This window comes from Choloepus didactylus, chromosome 3, assembly GCF_015220235.1.
Source record: "Choloepus didactylus isolate mChoDid1 chromosome 3, mChoDid1.pri, whole genome shotgun sequence".
Classification (NCBI taxonomy): domain Eukaryota; kingdom Metazoa; phylum Chordata; class Mammalia; order Pilosa; family Megalonychidae; genus Choloepus; species Choloepus didactylus.
The window spans coordinates 89,419,704-89,436,716 of NC_051309.1; the positions used below are offsets into that span (position 1 = coordinate 89,419,704).

General features: G+C 42.0%; 1 protein-coding gene across 1 annotated transcript in view; it reads right to left on the reverse strand.

Annotated features, from left to right (window-relative positions):
• Positions 1–16,686, reverse strand: part of HPSE (heparanase) — a 42,620-nt gene extending 25,934 nt beyond the window's left edge. The window contains exons 1-3 of the mRNA XM_037830135.1: positions 16,343–16,686; positions 5,321–5,466; positions 3,459–3,584 (exon numbers count right to left, since the gene is read on the reverse strand). Coding sequence (XP_037686063.1) covers positions 3,459–3,584; positions 5,321–5,466; positions 16,343–16,572 — 502 coding nt within the window. The 5' untranslated portion in view covers positions 16,573–16,686. The remainder of the gene's footprint in view (positions 1–3,458; positions 3,585–5,320; positions 5,467–16,342) is intronic.
• Positions 16,687–17,013: the final 327 nt, after the last annotated feature.

Genomic DNA, 17,013 nt, shown 5'->3' on the forward strand with positions numbered 1-17,013 from the left:
TGCTTTGGCAGTTGAATTGAATCCCACAGAAGGTACCAGAAACTTTGGTCTGATACTCAGGTTTTGTTCAAGTGACTTCAGATGAACTGGGGAAAACACATTTTAGGACTCAGTGTGCAACATGAATTGGACAGACCTTCATTAGTCAACATAAGCTCCAGTCTTCATAATCTAAATATCTCCATGCACGAACTTAGCTACAAAATATTTTGGTAAGTTTAACTTTATTTAAAACAATTTTTGAAAATTTCCTGTACTTTATTTATTACATTAAAATAAATAGAATTTTACATTAAAAAATTGGCTATGAGTAGGTCTGTGGTTTCCAAACCATGTATGTGCCAAGACACCCTGGGAAGCCACAGTTAATTCCTGGGTATGCTTGTCAGATTTAGCAAACAAACAAAAAAAGACACCTAATGAAATTTGAACTTTAGACAAATAAAGAATAATTTTTAGTGCAAATACGTCCTATGCAGTATTTGGTACGTACTTATACTAAAAATTATTGTCTTTACCTGAAATTTAAATTTAACTGGGCATTCTGCATTTTATTTGGCAATTCTACTCACAAAAGCATGCAGGATTGTTTACACTTTCAAGGGAAACACATCAACATCTGTTGGACATGATGTGAACTATTATATTATATTGTTTGGGCCTAACAACTTAATAATCTAAACTGTTAGGTTATTTCTTTTGCAATAGATGCACAGTGAAAAACATTACTGAGTCACTTAGGAGCCACAAAAGTTTGGAAATTTATGTACTTGGCTTTTTTTTTTTAATCCTTGAGCCTATGATCTCTTTTTGAGTGTCCAACAATGTAATTTTGAGTGTTGCCTTTAAATCAGTTATCATGTGCATAACAAGTCCTTGTGTATTTAAAGTTGAACTCATGAACTCTCCTAGTTCAAAAATATCTCTACCTGCCTATCTATTTGGCAAACTTACACCCTTCCTTCTTAATAGTAGTTTTGATTTTTTCTAAGTCTTCAGTCTGAATTATTTGTATAATCATAACAATGAAACCCTGGATTTAATGAATGATAAAGGCTGAGGTGCAGAAAGGACTCTAGCAATCTGCTTTAAGTGGGCTTGATATTTCCTGTGTCACCCACTTCCACAAAACCATTGCCTCTCAAGGAGTGATGGGGTTTGAAATGTTCTCTTGAGTCCTGGGGCCCAGCTGGATTTTGGAGCCAGGACAACATGGAACCTTTAGGATCACTGAATCTTTCTCTACCCTCCACCCCCATTTTTTAATGAGGAAACTGAGACTCAAAGAAATGCAATGATTTGCCCAATATCACATGGTTATTCGGTGACAGTGCCATTGCTAGAGCGCGTTATGAAGGGGTTCTAGCAACTGCCTTAGTGATAACTATATTTTAGGCTTATATATCTCAAGACCATATTGTAGAAAGTGTCCTGCATCAGGAGTCTTAAGACCTGGGTTCTAGGTCTAGCTCTCCCATGATCAAGGATGGTATCTTTATCCCACACTAGCCTCAGTTACCGCTCACCACACTCCTGGAACAACCACCATCATTCTGTCTACCTCGCATAACTGAGGATTAAACAACATATGTGAAAACTGTTTGTAAACCATGAAAAGATCTTACAATGTAAAGCATCATTATTGCCTAACTCCTTTACAAAGATTATGGCATTTTCAAAAAGCCTGGAATGTTTGCATTTTAGAGTATTTATCCAGCTCATACTTTACCTTTCTTTATTTCTTTATTCTTCCAAATGCACTTAGATATTTATGTAGCTTGAAATTCAATTATAGCCCACTATAACATAATAACAGTAAAATCTTCTAGAGAAGAGCTATATAATACTGAGTTCAAATCCACTCCTAAAAAAAAATTATATGACCCACCCAGACTCTCTCCTTCACTCCACAAAATAAGAATAATAAAAATACTGACAACTAAACACCCTGTTCCTAATCACTTTCCATACTCATCTCTTCCTGCCTGACAGAGTGGGACGATCTCTGTAATGAAGATAATCTAGATGACACATTAAGAAACGGTGCCGACTCTTTCCCTTGCATTACCCCCATGTCCAGCACCCTCTGTGGGTGTGGACGCTAAGGAGGGAGAGGGTGAGAAGGAAGAGAGGTGGAGAAGGACAGCAAAGAATTAGCTCATCAACTATGATTATTTTAATAAGGGAGTCCTCCTTTCCGCTGTCACACCCAGAATTACATCAATAATAAAGCTTCCTTTTCCTGCCCAAACAGGTTTGCAGGGTGAGTTTATATTCTTAAGACAAATGTTTTTGTCATCTCCTTCTTTAGTGGAACACACCACCCAATTGGATCAGTATTAGAACTTTTACCTGTATCTTCTAGGACACCTGTTTTATGGGTGGAGACCACAGATTAGGCAATTAACAGGTCCTTGCCACAGCAGGATTGTATCAAATTCTGTTCATATGTAAATCATGTTCATTAAGACATCAGAGCAGTTCTTCCCCTCTTTAAAATGCAAAAAAATAATTTAGGGGACTACATTAACTATTAGCATATAATCTATTTTCTGATTTATCAAGTGTCATTTTTTCTAGCAATAAAAAATAGGAATTAAAAAAAAAATCCACCTGTTGCATTGGAATCCAGGCTATATACAGTAAAATCTTACAAAGATACATAATTTACTTTAAATATTGTGCTTTAAAAATGTTACCTAACCCAAATTAAATTAACTTCAAAAATATTTACTTTCCAAAGTCAAATGGCAACAGTTCTAGAACATCTGAGCAGGTTATTTCCTTAACTGAGATCTTGGTTAGGCATAAAACATCATCTTTCAGATAAAACCATATTTCATAGTTAAGTAAGGATTGCTCATAACAATGTCAACCCATTCTGAAGACTGGAAAGCCGTTTCAGTGAACAGAAATAAAAATTCCCAGCTAATTGAGCTATCCCTGTGTTTGTAAAGACACAGAGGAAAGAAACAGAGAAAGCTGCTTGGTGGACAAGACTCTCCGGTATGACTCAGGATTGCCCTGTGTAATGATACACCCAGCTGAAAACAGGGGTCACCTCTGGGGAGGAAACACAGAGCAGGCGATGAGATGTGAAAGATAATTGCATTGTAACCTTTATACTTTAGTATCTGACTCTTGCATGAAGAATACAGTCATGTCTTTCTTGACTCCCTAGTGCTCAGAGCAGTGAAGGTAGTATCAGCTTGGGAACAATTGGTTTCTACATTTCACACCATGGCCAGTAGGCAAAGCCAGATGAAGAAAAGAAAAAGAAAAAAAAAAAAAAAGACAGAGGTTTGAGCTCAAGACTTCCTGTTCGCTCTTTATAGCATTTGAGTATTGTACAGTTTTATATAGCTGCTGTATTTAGGGCTTGTTAGATTAAAGCCCAAGTCTAAGCTATCCAAGTATTTTGGGGGCTGGGACACCTGCTGGTGCCTTTCATTTCTTACTTGTGTATGTGCCGTTCCTGAACTTTTTCTGATACTGCTCTCTGAGTAGCAGTTGCTCCTGGAAGGGCCATTCCAACTGTAATCTCTTCTCCACTTCAGAAGGGATGGATCCAGATTTGCAAATATCTGCAAATGGGAAAAATAATTTAGAGAATCTTTTTCTGCAGAGATAAGGTTGAAGTCATATATATATAGATATATATTTACTTAGCTATTATGTGAGTAAGGAAGGATAATTACTTTTTTAATTATTAGGTATAAAGTTAGATACATTCAGTTATACATGTTAAATTCTTTCTGGCTAACCAATCACCACAAAAACCAACCAGACAGCAGGTTTCCTAAGAATTACAATACAATAAAATAAGCTTATGATTAAAAATACATTGGAAAGAATTCACATGATTGAACAACTCAGAAGGTGCCTCAGAAGAATTACCACAGAAACCTACTGAAGAAATCATGGTTCCCTTCTCTGAAGATTTGCCTTTAAAGTAGATGGAAATTTGCTGTACTTGGACTACATCTGATCTGTGGTGATTTTCTCACCATAATGGAAGGTAAGATGGGAAATTTCGACTTTTTATCTTTCAAATTTGGTACCACCAAAGCTTCTGGGACAACTAGCATGAGCACTTGGAAATATCTACCACCTTCCTGTCAGCCAACTGTCCTGCTTTATCACAAACCAGCAGGGTTGCCAGGCGCTTGCTGCCAAGGCTGGTTGATGGGCTGACGACTTCCCTTCTGGGAAGCATTCTGGTTTTCTGGCAGCTGGTGCCTTTCTTCCCTGTTCTCACAAAGGATGTTTCAGAGGGACTTGGATCATTCCAGTGACCACCACACAGGATGAGGAAGACTGGTGAGTAAAGGACAGTTTCCTGTCTAAACTTTTGAGACCTTTTGACAGCATGTGACTGGAGAAGAAAAGAGCCAAGTCTAAACATCAACTCTTTCAACTTGTTCAAAGGGAAACCTACTGCCTTTTTTCTATTTTTTCCAATTGCTATTTTATCTACTTTGTCCCAATTGCTCATTCCCTCTTCTAAACAATTGCTACCTAAAGAAGAGAATAGAAAGAAAACAATCGATAAAAAAATAATTTGCTAGTATGACATTATGCACACAGTCTTACAATTCAACAATTATACAATATTTTAAATAATTGTTAATGATAAATTAACTTCCATTTGATGTCTGAATAGCACTAATGAAAGATGTGGGGCAAATCCTCAAGGTGTCCTAGGGCAGGTTCCTCTGGTGAAGCCCACAGACTTCCAATATCAAAATCATCGGAGGAGCTTGTTAAAATTGGAGTCTAAGATTGGGGCCTAGGAATCCAAATATTCAAAAGCACCTCAGGTGATTGTGCATACTCAATAAAGTTGGAGGAATGTGGCCCAATAAATCAAGTTCTTCAATTCCATTCTTAGAAGCAGAGTCTATCTCCATATCCCCTTGATACATCTTTCATCCACATACTATTTCTAGAATAAATGTGCTTCAATTCATTGCTGTATCTTCAGGTGGAAATACTCTTTAGTTTGTCCCATTTTTATCCACAAGCTCCCACTAAGCAGCTCATCCTTTAGCTACAGTCCTTGTATTTACAGAACAATTAACTTTAAATTATTCCCAGTGCACATTTTTTCTGTGTGATTTCTCACACCCATGAACACATAATGATGAGGACACTTGGCCACTGTGTCCTCCTTTTGTTTAGGTGCCTCCACAGGCCAGTTGGGGGGAAGAGGCTCTTAATCTCTTTAATTGTTAGGTGTGAGTCATGACCCTTTGCTCTAAGTATTCCCATGGCTGCTGATTCAAGTGCATTAAAATATATAATTTTTTAAAAGTTTCACCCTGGTTCACTTGAGATTGCCAGTAACTTCTCTCTTCAAAGGTTGGTTCCTTCTTTGGATCAAAAGTTAGGAAGTCTGTCTTGGTGCCGCCAAATCTCAGGTATGCAGGAGACAAGCCTCTGGCCAAAGTACGAAGCTTTGGAGAACTGTTGTGAAGACAAGAGAGAAGTTAACATTTTTTTTCCCACTAAATTAATCCAGTCAAACATTTTTACTCCCTTCTCCCTTGGTGGACATGATTCTTAATATCTGTGTGAAGAAGAGAAGCAGCAGAAAAATAATATATGAAATAATATTTGTATAATAGAGGAATCTTTCTAATTGCAAGATTATTCTTCCAGGCATGTAAGGGCAATCTAGAGCTTGAATTTGGGCAAGAGCTTATGTTTGACAAGTAGGATAGTGCTCAGTACTTTAAAAAAGACCCATTCCTTTTTATGCTTGATGGAGACAAAGAGGTAACAGGGTGAAAACTAAGTGAGAGATGTCTCTGAAAAATAGATTGTCTTCAAAAATTTTTATTTTTGATCCGATTCCTCCCCCTCCTTCTACTGCCAACCCCAAAGAAAGATTATTCTTTTGAATTTAAGTCAAATGACATAGAATTCTATAATATATCCCATTAAGCTGAAACCCTTCTAAGTCCTGTTATGTGCTCAGAATGGTACCAAATGCTATAGAATGGAATTTAAATCATCTATAATCCCTCCCTCAGAAAGCTGAGCGTGTATGTGAATATTTAAGTGAGCAAAAACCAAAAAAACGGAAGATTCAAGTAACAGGATCACCTGCCATACATTTCTGAGGTCTCACACAAGTGGTTCTGGCCAACAGTTCCTTAGTGCTTCCTGGAATGCTCTTAAAACACATAAAACCAATGCCACATGGTTCTCGGAATGGCCCAATTAATTAATTAATTGATTTACACAAGGGTTTATTTCAAATCAGAAAATTATGCCAGGAGGACTACCCAATCGCCAGTACTGCTTAACATCCTGGGAACTCAAGACCTGACCTAAAATTACCATTTTTAAGGTGTGCTCCTGCTTAGCTACATATAGTACTATGTAAAATTTTCAGAGGATTTCTTTCTTCATGCTCAAGATGGAGAAATTAAAAGATAGAAATTGACCAAATGCTAGGTATCCTGCATTGAACACATTAGCGATTCCTCCTTACTTTTTTTTGGGGGGGTGGGTATCGAGAGTATTTTAATGTACTAGGTAGGCCCACATTATGAGTTGTGTAGACCTTATGCACTTTTGCTTTCATGGGCCCCTGAACCCATTAAAAAATATTAAAAATATATTTTATGATTGCATTAATATAAAGACAAATATGTTAATATTATATACCAAGACATTTTCTTCAACCCCAAAAGTCATCTCTTTTCTTCTGATCTTAAGAAAAAAAAAATATTTTTGTGGGCCCCAAAAGTATTGTGGTAAAATGGAGCACAAAGTGAGGCTTCAGAAATGTTATAAACCTGGAATTCCTGGCAACAGTGATGACTTCTAGGAAAGATGGCATCTCCCGTGGAATAAGCAAAAACATTTGAGAATAAATGGAAATGCAAACTTAATAGAAGTGTGCCAGTTTGAATGTATTATGTCTTCCAAAATGCCATTATCTTTGATGTAATCTTGTGTGGGCAGATGTATTAGTGTTGATTAGCTTGTAATTCTTTGAGTAAGTGTTTCCATGGAGATGCGACCCACCCAACTGTAGGTGATAACTCTGATTGGATAATTTCCATGGAGGTGTGGCCCCACCCATTCAGCATGGGCCTTGATTAGTTTACTGGAGCACTACATAAGCTCAGAAGAAGGAGTGAGCTTGCTACAGCCAAGAGGGACAATTTGAAGAATGCACAGGAGCTGAGAGAAGAGCTGCAGCTGATAGACACATTTTGAAGATGGCCGTTGGAAGCTGACACTGACATTTTGGAGAATGCCATTTTGAAACACAACATGGGAGCCAACAGACATGTGCCTTCCCAGCTAACAGAGGTTTACGGACGCCATCAACCATCCTTCAATGAAGGTACCCTGTTGCCTTGGACACTTTATGGCCTTAAGACTGTAACTTTGTAACCAAATAAACCCCCTTTAGAAAAGCCAATCCGTTTCTGGTGTTTTGCATTCTGGCAGCATTAGCAAACCAGAACAATAAGTGAGGCAGAAGAAAACTATTGCCACTCTGCTACAAAGGCACCTAAAAATAAACTGTGATAAAATGTGATTTCAACAATGAAAATAATATATATAGAAGGAGAGAAATACACCAGAATGATAGCAGTGGTCATTATTATGTGGTGAGATGAGTGGTAGACTCTTTTCTACTACTTTTCCATATTTTACAGTTTTCCATAGTAAGCACAAAATACTTAAATTACACACGTTTTAATTTTATTTTAGGATAGATGAAGAAACCAGGATATACTTGAAAGCGACTTTGCCATTGTTGATTTATTCAACAAACATTTATTGCAGGCCCCTTTTTTGCCAGGCATTATGTTAGTTGCTGGGGACAAAATGATAAATAAGATGGACACACTGCTGCTATCATGTAGCTAACTGCCTAGTGATATATAGAAGTAAATTGGTAATTCCAAAAGAGTGTGAGTTTGGCTATGGGAACACATAGAAGGGGCTCCTAACCCAGGCTTTGGACTGGGGTTGAGGGGATGGTTAAAGAAGGTTTTCCAAGGGAAGTGGCTTCAGTGTTAGACAGGCAAGAGGAATAAGCCTTAGCCAGATCAAAGATAGTGGGGTGGGACTGAAGGAAGTATTCCAGGTAGAGGAACAGTCTGTGCAAAGACCAGAGGTAGGAGAGAATATGGCACCACTAAAGAACTGAGGGGTGTGGCCCAACCCTAGTGAGGGTGGCAGGGAGGAGTAGGGCAAGAGTAGGCTGAGAGGCAAGTAGGGCTTTTTCTAGAGGCCCCATAAGCCATGTCTCAGAGTTCCAACTATATATAAGGGCAATGGGGAGCCATGGAAGGATTTATAGCAGTGGAGTGACCTAACCAGACTCTTACTTTATTAGAAAGGAATTTCAGGCTGCAGGTAAATAAAAGATTATAAGGATCAAGACTGGGGGGGGTGGTCAGAGAAGAATTAGGGGACAACTGTGCTCATGTTAATCTAGTTAGAAAATGATGGCCTGAAGCAAAGTAACAGTAGTAGGCATAGAGAAAGATGGATGAATTCAACAAATATTTAAAGGTAGAAATAACAGGTTTGGTGATTAATTTGGTGTAAGGGAGGAGTCAAGGATTCCTCCTGGGAAGCATCTGGGAAGACGGTGGCATCATTTGCTGAGATGAGGAATAGTGATAGGTTGTAGAAGGGGGAGGGGAGAGGTGAGTTCGGTTTTGTAGAATCTGACATGCCAATGAAATATTAAAGAAGAAATTCTGTTTCAGCTCAGTTGGCCATGTATGTCTGGAGCTCAGGAGACCCATGCAGGCTGGGGAAATAGATTTGAGAATATTCAGCATGAGAGCCAGTGACTAGTGACACCTAGCCCACTGGCCCTGAGACGTGGCCCTAAAACGGACATGAGAAGCCTCCTCAGAGAGAGTCATGCCAGTGTGGCCCCAATCCACCACCTCTGGCCAGACACTGGTTCTGGTCCTTGGCATTTCAATTGTGCTTGATGAAAGAGGAAACTTGATGAGATTTGTGTAGCTGACATTTGTGAACAGTTGAGACTAGTGAGCAATGGGTGCTCCCTGGGAAATAGAGAGAAAACTAGCACCTGGGAAAAGAAGCTGTGGAGCACAAGATGTGCACTGCACGGCTTGGGTCAGACACCCGAGCCCCAGAGCCTGGCTGCCAGGGCCATGCACTGACTGTGCTGACTGCACCACGTGGGTCCCTCTCCATCACTTTACTGCCTGCCTTTATTTTCATCATAGCATTCACCACTCTGAAATTAGCTTTCTGTTTGTGGCCTTGGTTTACTATCTATCCTAACCGCCACCCCTGCCCCAGATGTAAGTTCCATGAGCAGGGACCTTCTCTGTCTGCCTCATCAGTCTCCCTAGCACCTACCTAGATAAGTGCCTGGCAAATAGCTGGTGCTTAATAAGTATTTGTCAAGTGAATGAACAAGCGAGTCCAGCCTGATGAAAGGGAAGGCAAGGACAGACAAAGACTGTTTTTTGACCAAAATGAAAACCCAATCCATGGCTGCTGCCAAGTAAAGGAAATCACATGTTATGGACTTTTGGTATTAAGGACCTTTTTGAGTGTTTCTTTTGCAATAAATATGGTCTTGTTTTGAGAGTACAATATTGATGCCCTTTGACAAAGACCAGATTTAAAACAGCTGCAAAACATGTCATAAAAAGCAAATTGATCAAAGGTACAGTATTTCAATCACACACAGGAAGAAGAATGGAAAAAAGAAAAACTAACAATACAACAGTGACAGGGAAATAATAAAAGAATGCCTGAAAGCAGCTACAGATATTCCATTTCTGGAGCACTTTTTTGGGAAAAAAAAGGCTGCAGGTATTTTTATTTTACTTTTTGTTCAAAAATCAGCTGCTTGTCTCTAACATGAAGGCAGAAGTGTGCTGGAGCCTGCTTCTACCAGTTTCTGAAAGCCAGCTGTTAAATTTTGAGAAATTTTGTGAGCCGTTTGTTAAAGTGCTGACAATTTACACCATGGAAATCAGCAAAAAACACATATCAGTTCCTCCTACTTCCGGAGAGCCAGTTGTTAAGCTTTTCCTGGCACACCACATCATGAAGAGTGATTCAAACCACGGAAGCTGGTAAGACCCCTCGGGAGAGTATGCTAAATGAAAAGAAGGCCTAGGTCAAATGTCTGAGGAACACCCATATTTACGACAAGCCAGAGAAAGAGAACTGTCAGGGGTGGGAGTAAATCCAGGAAGTGGAAGTGACGTAAACCAAAGGGAGGAGAATGCTTTAAGTTGTTGAATGCTGCCAAGAGACCAGACAAGTTAGGCATTGCAAAGTGTTCACCGGATTTAGCAACCAAAAGAAGGTCACTGATGAAGGTGGGGAGACTGTGTTCAGTGACACAATTATGGTGACACCACTAGAGTGAAGCAAGGAAGAAATGAGCAGTGAGGACGCTGTGAAGGGGAGGAGAGAGGGAAAGCAGCACTACTGAGGCAGGAATGCAGGGCGGTGGTTGAGATGGGAAAGCCTTGAGGATATTTAGGGCTGAGAGCAAGGGGCCAATAAAAAGGGAGATGTTGAAGATAAAAGACAGAGGAGATGACAAGGAGAGCAAAGTCCGTGAGGAGGCAGGAAGGGACAGGATGCAGGGCAGAGCTGGAAGGACTGGCCTGAGATAAGAGGACGAAGAAAGATGGACAAAGACACGGCATGTCTGCACGTTTGATTCCTGTCCAGTGACTTCATTTTCTTTGGGAAGCAGAAATGTGGGCACATGCTTACAAGTGATGGGATCAGAGTTTTGAAGAAGTGGAGAATGAAAGAGGCAGGGAAATGATGGGTCAAGGGGTAGCACTACAAGCCAAGTAGGTATGGAGTCTAAGAATTTATAGTGTAACATCAATCATTGTGGCTGTGAGATGTTTTCCCCCATGAGCTTAATAGCCATACTATACAGGATGACAACCAATAATGGAAACAGAGGTAAATACATAAATGTGGTTTATTAATATGCATTACAGTTCATGATTAAGTAATATCTTCTGCTTCCAGACTTCATTGTCACCCATAGATTACAAGGGGGAAAGTATAGTCTGACTAAGCCATGTTTGGGGTTTTAACAGGAAGAACAATGGGGCAGGGTTGGAGGATATTATCATATGAGTGGTTCATGTATAAATGAAGAAATTCAAATTGGATATGGAAGAGAGGAGACGACTGATAGAATGTTCAACAGAGGCATTTAGAAAACAGTTGTTGCAGAAGCCCTGGCGTGAAATAACTGGGAGGGTAGGGAGTGGTGGTCCAAGAATGGGATGTTTGCATTTAACATTTAGGTGTTAAAAGGTTCTTAGTGATGAAAAGAGTCCAGTGGTGGTTTGATGGGTTGAGCCCTCTACCATAGGTTTTACCCTTGGGAAGACGGTTGCTGTAAAGGAGAGGCTAGGCCTCCCTATGGTTGTGCCTAAGAGCCTCCTCCCGAATGCCTCTTTGTTGCTCAGATGTGGCCCTCTCTCTCTGGCTAAGCCAACTTGAGAGGTGAAATCACTGCCCTCCCCCCTACGTGGGATCAGACACCCAGGGGAGTGAATCTCCCTGGCAACGTGGAATATGACTCCCGGGGAGGAATGTAGACCTGGCATCGTGGGATGGAGAACATCTTCTTGACCAAAAGGGGGATGTGAAAGGAAATGAAATAAGCTTCAGTAGCAGATTCCAAAAGGGGCCGAGAGGTCACTCTGGTGGGCACTCTTACACACACTTTAGACAACCCTTTTTAGGTTCTAATGAACTGGGGTAGCTGGTGGTGGATACCTGAAACTATCAAACTACAACCCAGAACCCATGAATCTCGAAGACAATTGTATAAAAATGTAGCTTATGAGGGGTGAAGGGGTGACAATGGGATTGGGAAAGCCATAAGGACCACACTCCACTTTGTCTAGTTTATGGATGGACGAGTAGAAAAATAGGGGAAGGAAACAAACAGACAAAGGTACCCAGTGTTCTTTTTTACTTCAATTGCTCTTTTTCACTCTAATTATTATTCTTGTTATTTTTGTGTGTGTGCTAATGAAGGTGTCAGGGATTGATTTAGGTGTTGATTGTACAACTATGTAATGGTACTGTGAACAATCGAAAGTACGATTTGTTTTGTATGACTGCGTGGTATGTGAATATATCTCAATAAAATGAAGATAAAAAAAAAGAAAAGAAAAGAGTCCAGGTGTGACCATGGCATTAAGTGGCTGAAATGCAGTGCAGCAGAGTGTGCTGTTAAGCCAGCTCTTGGAAAAAGTGCCCTTCTTTTCAGTGTTTGCCAATTTCCATGGTATAAATATTCTCACTATGGCTGATCTCAAGATACTAGCGTGATGTTACTAAATGCAAAGTCGGAGGAGGTGCATACATCTCACACTCTGGTACAAGCTGTCTACCAAAAAATGTGGAGGTAAAGAAACTAAAAGACAGTTTATCCATGTGGACTTAACAGTTTTCTAGGACAATGGTGGGACTAAGAGGTGGAGAGGAAACTGTGAAACCAGTGCCAGTCATCAATCCATGAGAAGTGAGCGAGTGGGGAGCAAAGTGGTGACAAGGAGCATAGAAGGGAGCCAGACATGGATGCAGAGAGCCTTACACTGAAGTCATGACAACTGTCTTTAAAGATGCACCAGGCTAGTCTGAACTCAAAGTTTAGGCACTTTGTATATGTTATTTCACTTAATCCCCAAAAAGATCCAATGAGGTAAATGCCTCATTTTATAAACAAGGAACCAGAATATAGGGATGCTAAGTGATTTGCCCAATGTAACACCGTGGAAAGGGATTTGAGGGATTAGCAGTCTGGAGTTCAAACTAGTGGACAATGTAGACCAAGGTTATCAGGAAAGGGCTCCCGGGAGCAGAGCAGAAAGTGTTGGTGGGGCACAGGAACAAAGAGAGCTCAATCAGGGGAAAGCACATCTCTGGAGGGTCAGAAAAAGTGAGTTTATGGCTGGCAATTGTTCTCAGTTCCTTGTTTCTCTTTGGTCGTGGCTATTTCTGTCAGCAACAGGCATGCAGAGGGCCTGTGGCTCTTTCCCACATTGGTTATCAGACTAAGCATTGGACATCGTGAGAAGCAAACCCAACTGCCTTGTTACAGCTATTGCGGTTAAACGCCACTTTTGCTCTTTTGTACTTATGATCTCTGGCACTACCTTAGTGCTTGCATTTGTGTTAACCTTGTATTATTAATTGTGCTTGCATTTGTGTCTTGACTGAAATCTAAAGCTGCACTGTCCACTACCACAGCCACTAGCCACACATGGCTATAGAGCACTGAAACGCGGTCTCTCCAAACTGAGATTGCCGTCAGTATAAAGTGCACACAAGATTTTGAAGACTTGGTTTGATAGAAAGAATGCAAAATATCTCATTAATATTTTTATATTGATTAAATGCCAAAAAGATAATATTTTAGATATATTGATTTAAAATATATTATTAAAATTAATTTCACTTGTTTCTTTCTACTTTTTAAAAATGCAGCTAATGGAATATTTAAAATTACATATGTGGGTTGCAAATGAGATTCACGTTATATTCCTATTGGTCTAGAGCCTCCCATCATTGAGGGCTGGGATCTCTTTGGGGCTTGTTCACAGTTGGGCTTAGGAAGGTGTTTGATTGGTTTCTTGATTAATTACCTTAGGGAAGAGAGAAAATTGAAAAGATTTCTAATTCTAGGTGGTTTTATCATTGGCATTTAAGTTTGGTGTACTGTCAGTTGCAAATGTATAAAAAAACCTGCTTGCTATTGTGGGAAGTCAGAACCATGCCCTCTGATTAAATTCACTGAGACCCCCTTTGCAGTAACTTAGAGGTTTGGGCCCTGATTCTCTACTTTTGTGTCCATGGCTCTTTTCATTGTATCAGCCTTCTCAGTTTGTTGCCAAGCATTCTTTTTTTCCCAGACTCTACCCTGTTTCATTTAACAAATATAGACTGGCTTACTTTGTTTTTGTGTACTGTTGTCTCTGGGATCAGAGTGGGTTCAAACTCTGGCTCCTTCATTTACTACCTGGCTGATCATGGGTGAGTTACTTAATCTTCCTGAACCTTGATTTCTTCATTTTTAAAATGGGGATAATAATAGTACTTACTGCAGAGTTTTGTAGCAAGGATTAAGTGAATTGATACTCATAAGGTGCCTTAAACAGGGTTTGGCATAACCGGAGGACTCAGTAAGTTTCTGCCATTTTTATTATCCTCTCCTTTCGTATGACTTCAGCTTTCACCTGCTCAGTTCCTGCCATCCTTGCCTAAGCATCTTCACCTTTGAGAAACTGTAACAAACAACACCCATCTCACTGCTCACTACTGTGAAGAGATACCAAGCATAGTGTTGTTTTCTGAGATGTGTTGTCTTCTGCAATGGCTGGGTCACTGGGGACATGGGCTAGCCATCCTGGGGAGATGGACCCTCAGACCCTAATTTGGAAGCTAGGTCTTAGGTGAGAAGGAGAGGGAGCTCCTGCCTCTGAGCTGCAGTCTTTTCAGTCCTCAGCTGGGAAGTGTGGCTGTGCTTAAGGATGCTCCTAAGGAGCAGGCATCCAAGATGGTCCCTGCCATGGGAAGGGCTCTGGAGCCAGTCCTGGAGAGAAGTTTGTATGAACAGTAATAAACTGTGCTCTGTAAAACCACATTATCCACTTGCATGCTATGTTCTTTTGGTTTTTCATTATCCTCTGGAATTAAGGGGAAGAAAAGGGAGAAAAAAGAAAGAAAGAAAATTAAGAGAGGTGTCTAAGGAGAACAAAGGTATCACCCTCACTAAATTGCAGACTGGGAGCTGGGTGTCTACCTGTGGAGAGTGTGAGCGAAGGGGGAGGTTGGTGCTAGTCAACTGGTGAGCTTGCTGCAGGGTGATCAGGCCTGGACCCCAAAAGTCATACACATAGGACTTTCTTTTGGACCTGTTTCTCCAAGGGAAGAATCCCTAAATATCCTTGTTCAGGGAAGTGGAGGGGCATATGCTAGCTGCAGCCGCAGAAGAGGACTTGAGTTCTCAAATTTTGGTAAATAGACATCTACTCAATCCCTCTGTTTTTAGTGAGGCCCTTCATACCCTCTCTTCCCTCATCTACTACCCACCCTGACCCCCCCAGCTAGGTCTGGGTCCTCAGATCTGGAGCTCCTTCAGCATCTCTCTAGAACCAGCTGCCACCCGATATCATCTTCCCATCCTCAAGGGGAAGGGCAGAAAAAATGAAGACTCCTTCCCATCAGGAAATTCTCCTTCCACAGGGAAAAAACGGAGGTTAACTATGATCAAGAGACCCACATAGAGAAATGATGAATGGTTAGCAACAACTCCCCATTTCCCAAGAAGAAAGAACCAAGCAATTCGCTTTCATTTGCAACACTCAGTGTCAGACACTGTGCTAAGTAGTTATTAGCTCATCAAATCCTCATAGCAATCCTACGAGGTATATGTTAGAGGTTCCATTCTACAGATGAAGAAATCAAGGCCAAGCAACCTGTAAAAAACAAATTCAGCTTTGATGCAGTAGGGAATCAAGCCAGGGTAGTCTGACTTTCAAGCTTTTAACCACAAGGCTGCCCACTTTACTTGCAGAATAATTGACTGCAATAGCAATGGAGGCTAACCTGTATAACAGTGTCAGCACAGGAGGGAAAGCTTCTAGGTCTCTGATAATGGTGAGCGAGATGTGGCCTCTCTGGACGCACCTGAAGCCTAGATGACCCCGGAAGTTCTCTGCATCACCCCCAACACCCACCCCTGACCCCTTGGGGTCAGCCCACACACGTAGACCGGGGCGGTGAACCTGCACCAGGTTCATTCTTCCTCAGGTGAGAAAAAAATTGGCAGCGTCCCATAAAGCAGCATCACATTTTGCAGCCTCATTTTGGAGAAATATCTTTTTATCAGTGTTCCGTAAGTCACTACAGTAGTCTCCTAGGTCTCATTTATTTAATATTTAGACTTTTTAAAATATGAGGGGTAATGCTAATTCTTCTTTGAAACCTTTTTCATCTAAGGTGCACTTGGCAGGGTCCCACCTCCTGTGGCTCACTGGGGCAGGTGAGCATTTTCTTTTCCCGATTTTCCCTTACTACCCAGACACTAGCAGACGCTCACCCAATACGTACTGAATGAATGAATGAATGAATGAATGAATGAATGAGGGAAAGGACAAATTGGGAGGGGTTATCGCGAGAAAAGGGAAGCGGGCAGGATCCGGGATCAAGTGGGAAGTTGTTTCAGCGGAGAGAGCCGAGCGGAGTTGCTGGCGGGACGGGTGGGGGCGTCAGGACCACAGGAGAGGAGGACCCGGACCGGGAGGCCGGCGCTTACCCCAGGAAGGTGAGGAACCGCGGGTCCGTGGCTAGGTTGGCGTCGATGGTGAAGGAAAGGAACGCGGGGCTCACCAGGTGCACCGGCTGCTCCGTGGAGAAGTCCAGCTCCACTACGTCTTCGGCCAGCGCCGGTCCCGCCAAGACGATCGGGGAGACGGGACCGAGCGGCCCCAGGAGAAGCAGCAGCGGCGGCGGAAACGGCAGCCCGGGCTTGAAGCGCAGCAGCATCTCGGGCTCACCTGGCTGCCCCGCCCGCTAGCGGCCGCGCAGTAAGAGCCGAGACCTCGCGCACTTCCTCTCGCCAGACCACTGCGCCCCGTTCTGCTTTCCTCCACCCTCACACTTCCACTCACCCCTCCCACTGCATCCTCCACCCTTCCCACTCCTCCCCTGCATCCCTCCCACTGCACCCGTTTCTCCCCGCCCCGCCCTCCCCCAGCAGTCACCCATTTCCTTGCACGCTTTCCTCTCGGTGGCGGTCGCGTCCACTCACGAAATCACCCACACCCATTGAAGGGTGCGGAGATAGATGGACGGGATCCAAGGAGGAGGGAGCGCCCGGGGAGGAGCGCTGGCTATCCCGGACTGGGCGTCCCCATGCGTAATGCCCTCGGCGCGCTGTGGGAATACCAGTTTCTCTCTCCAGGTCGCACCCCAGGTGGCGCCAGG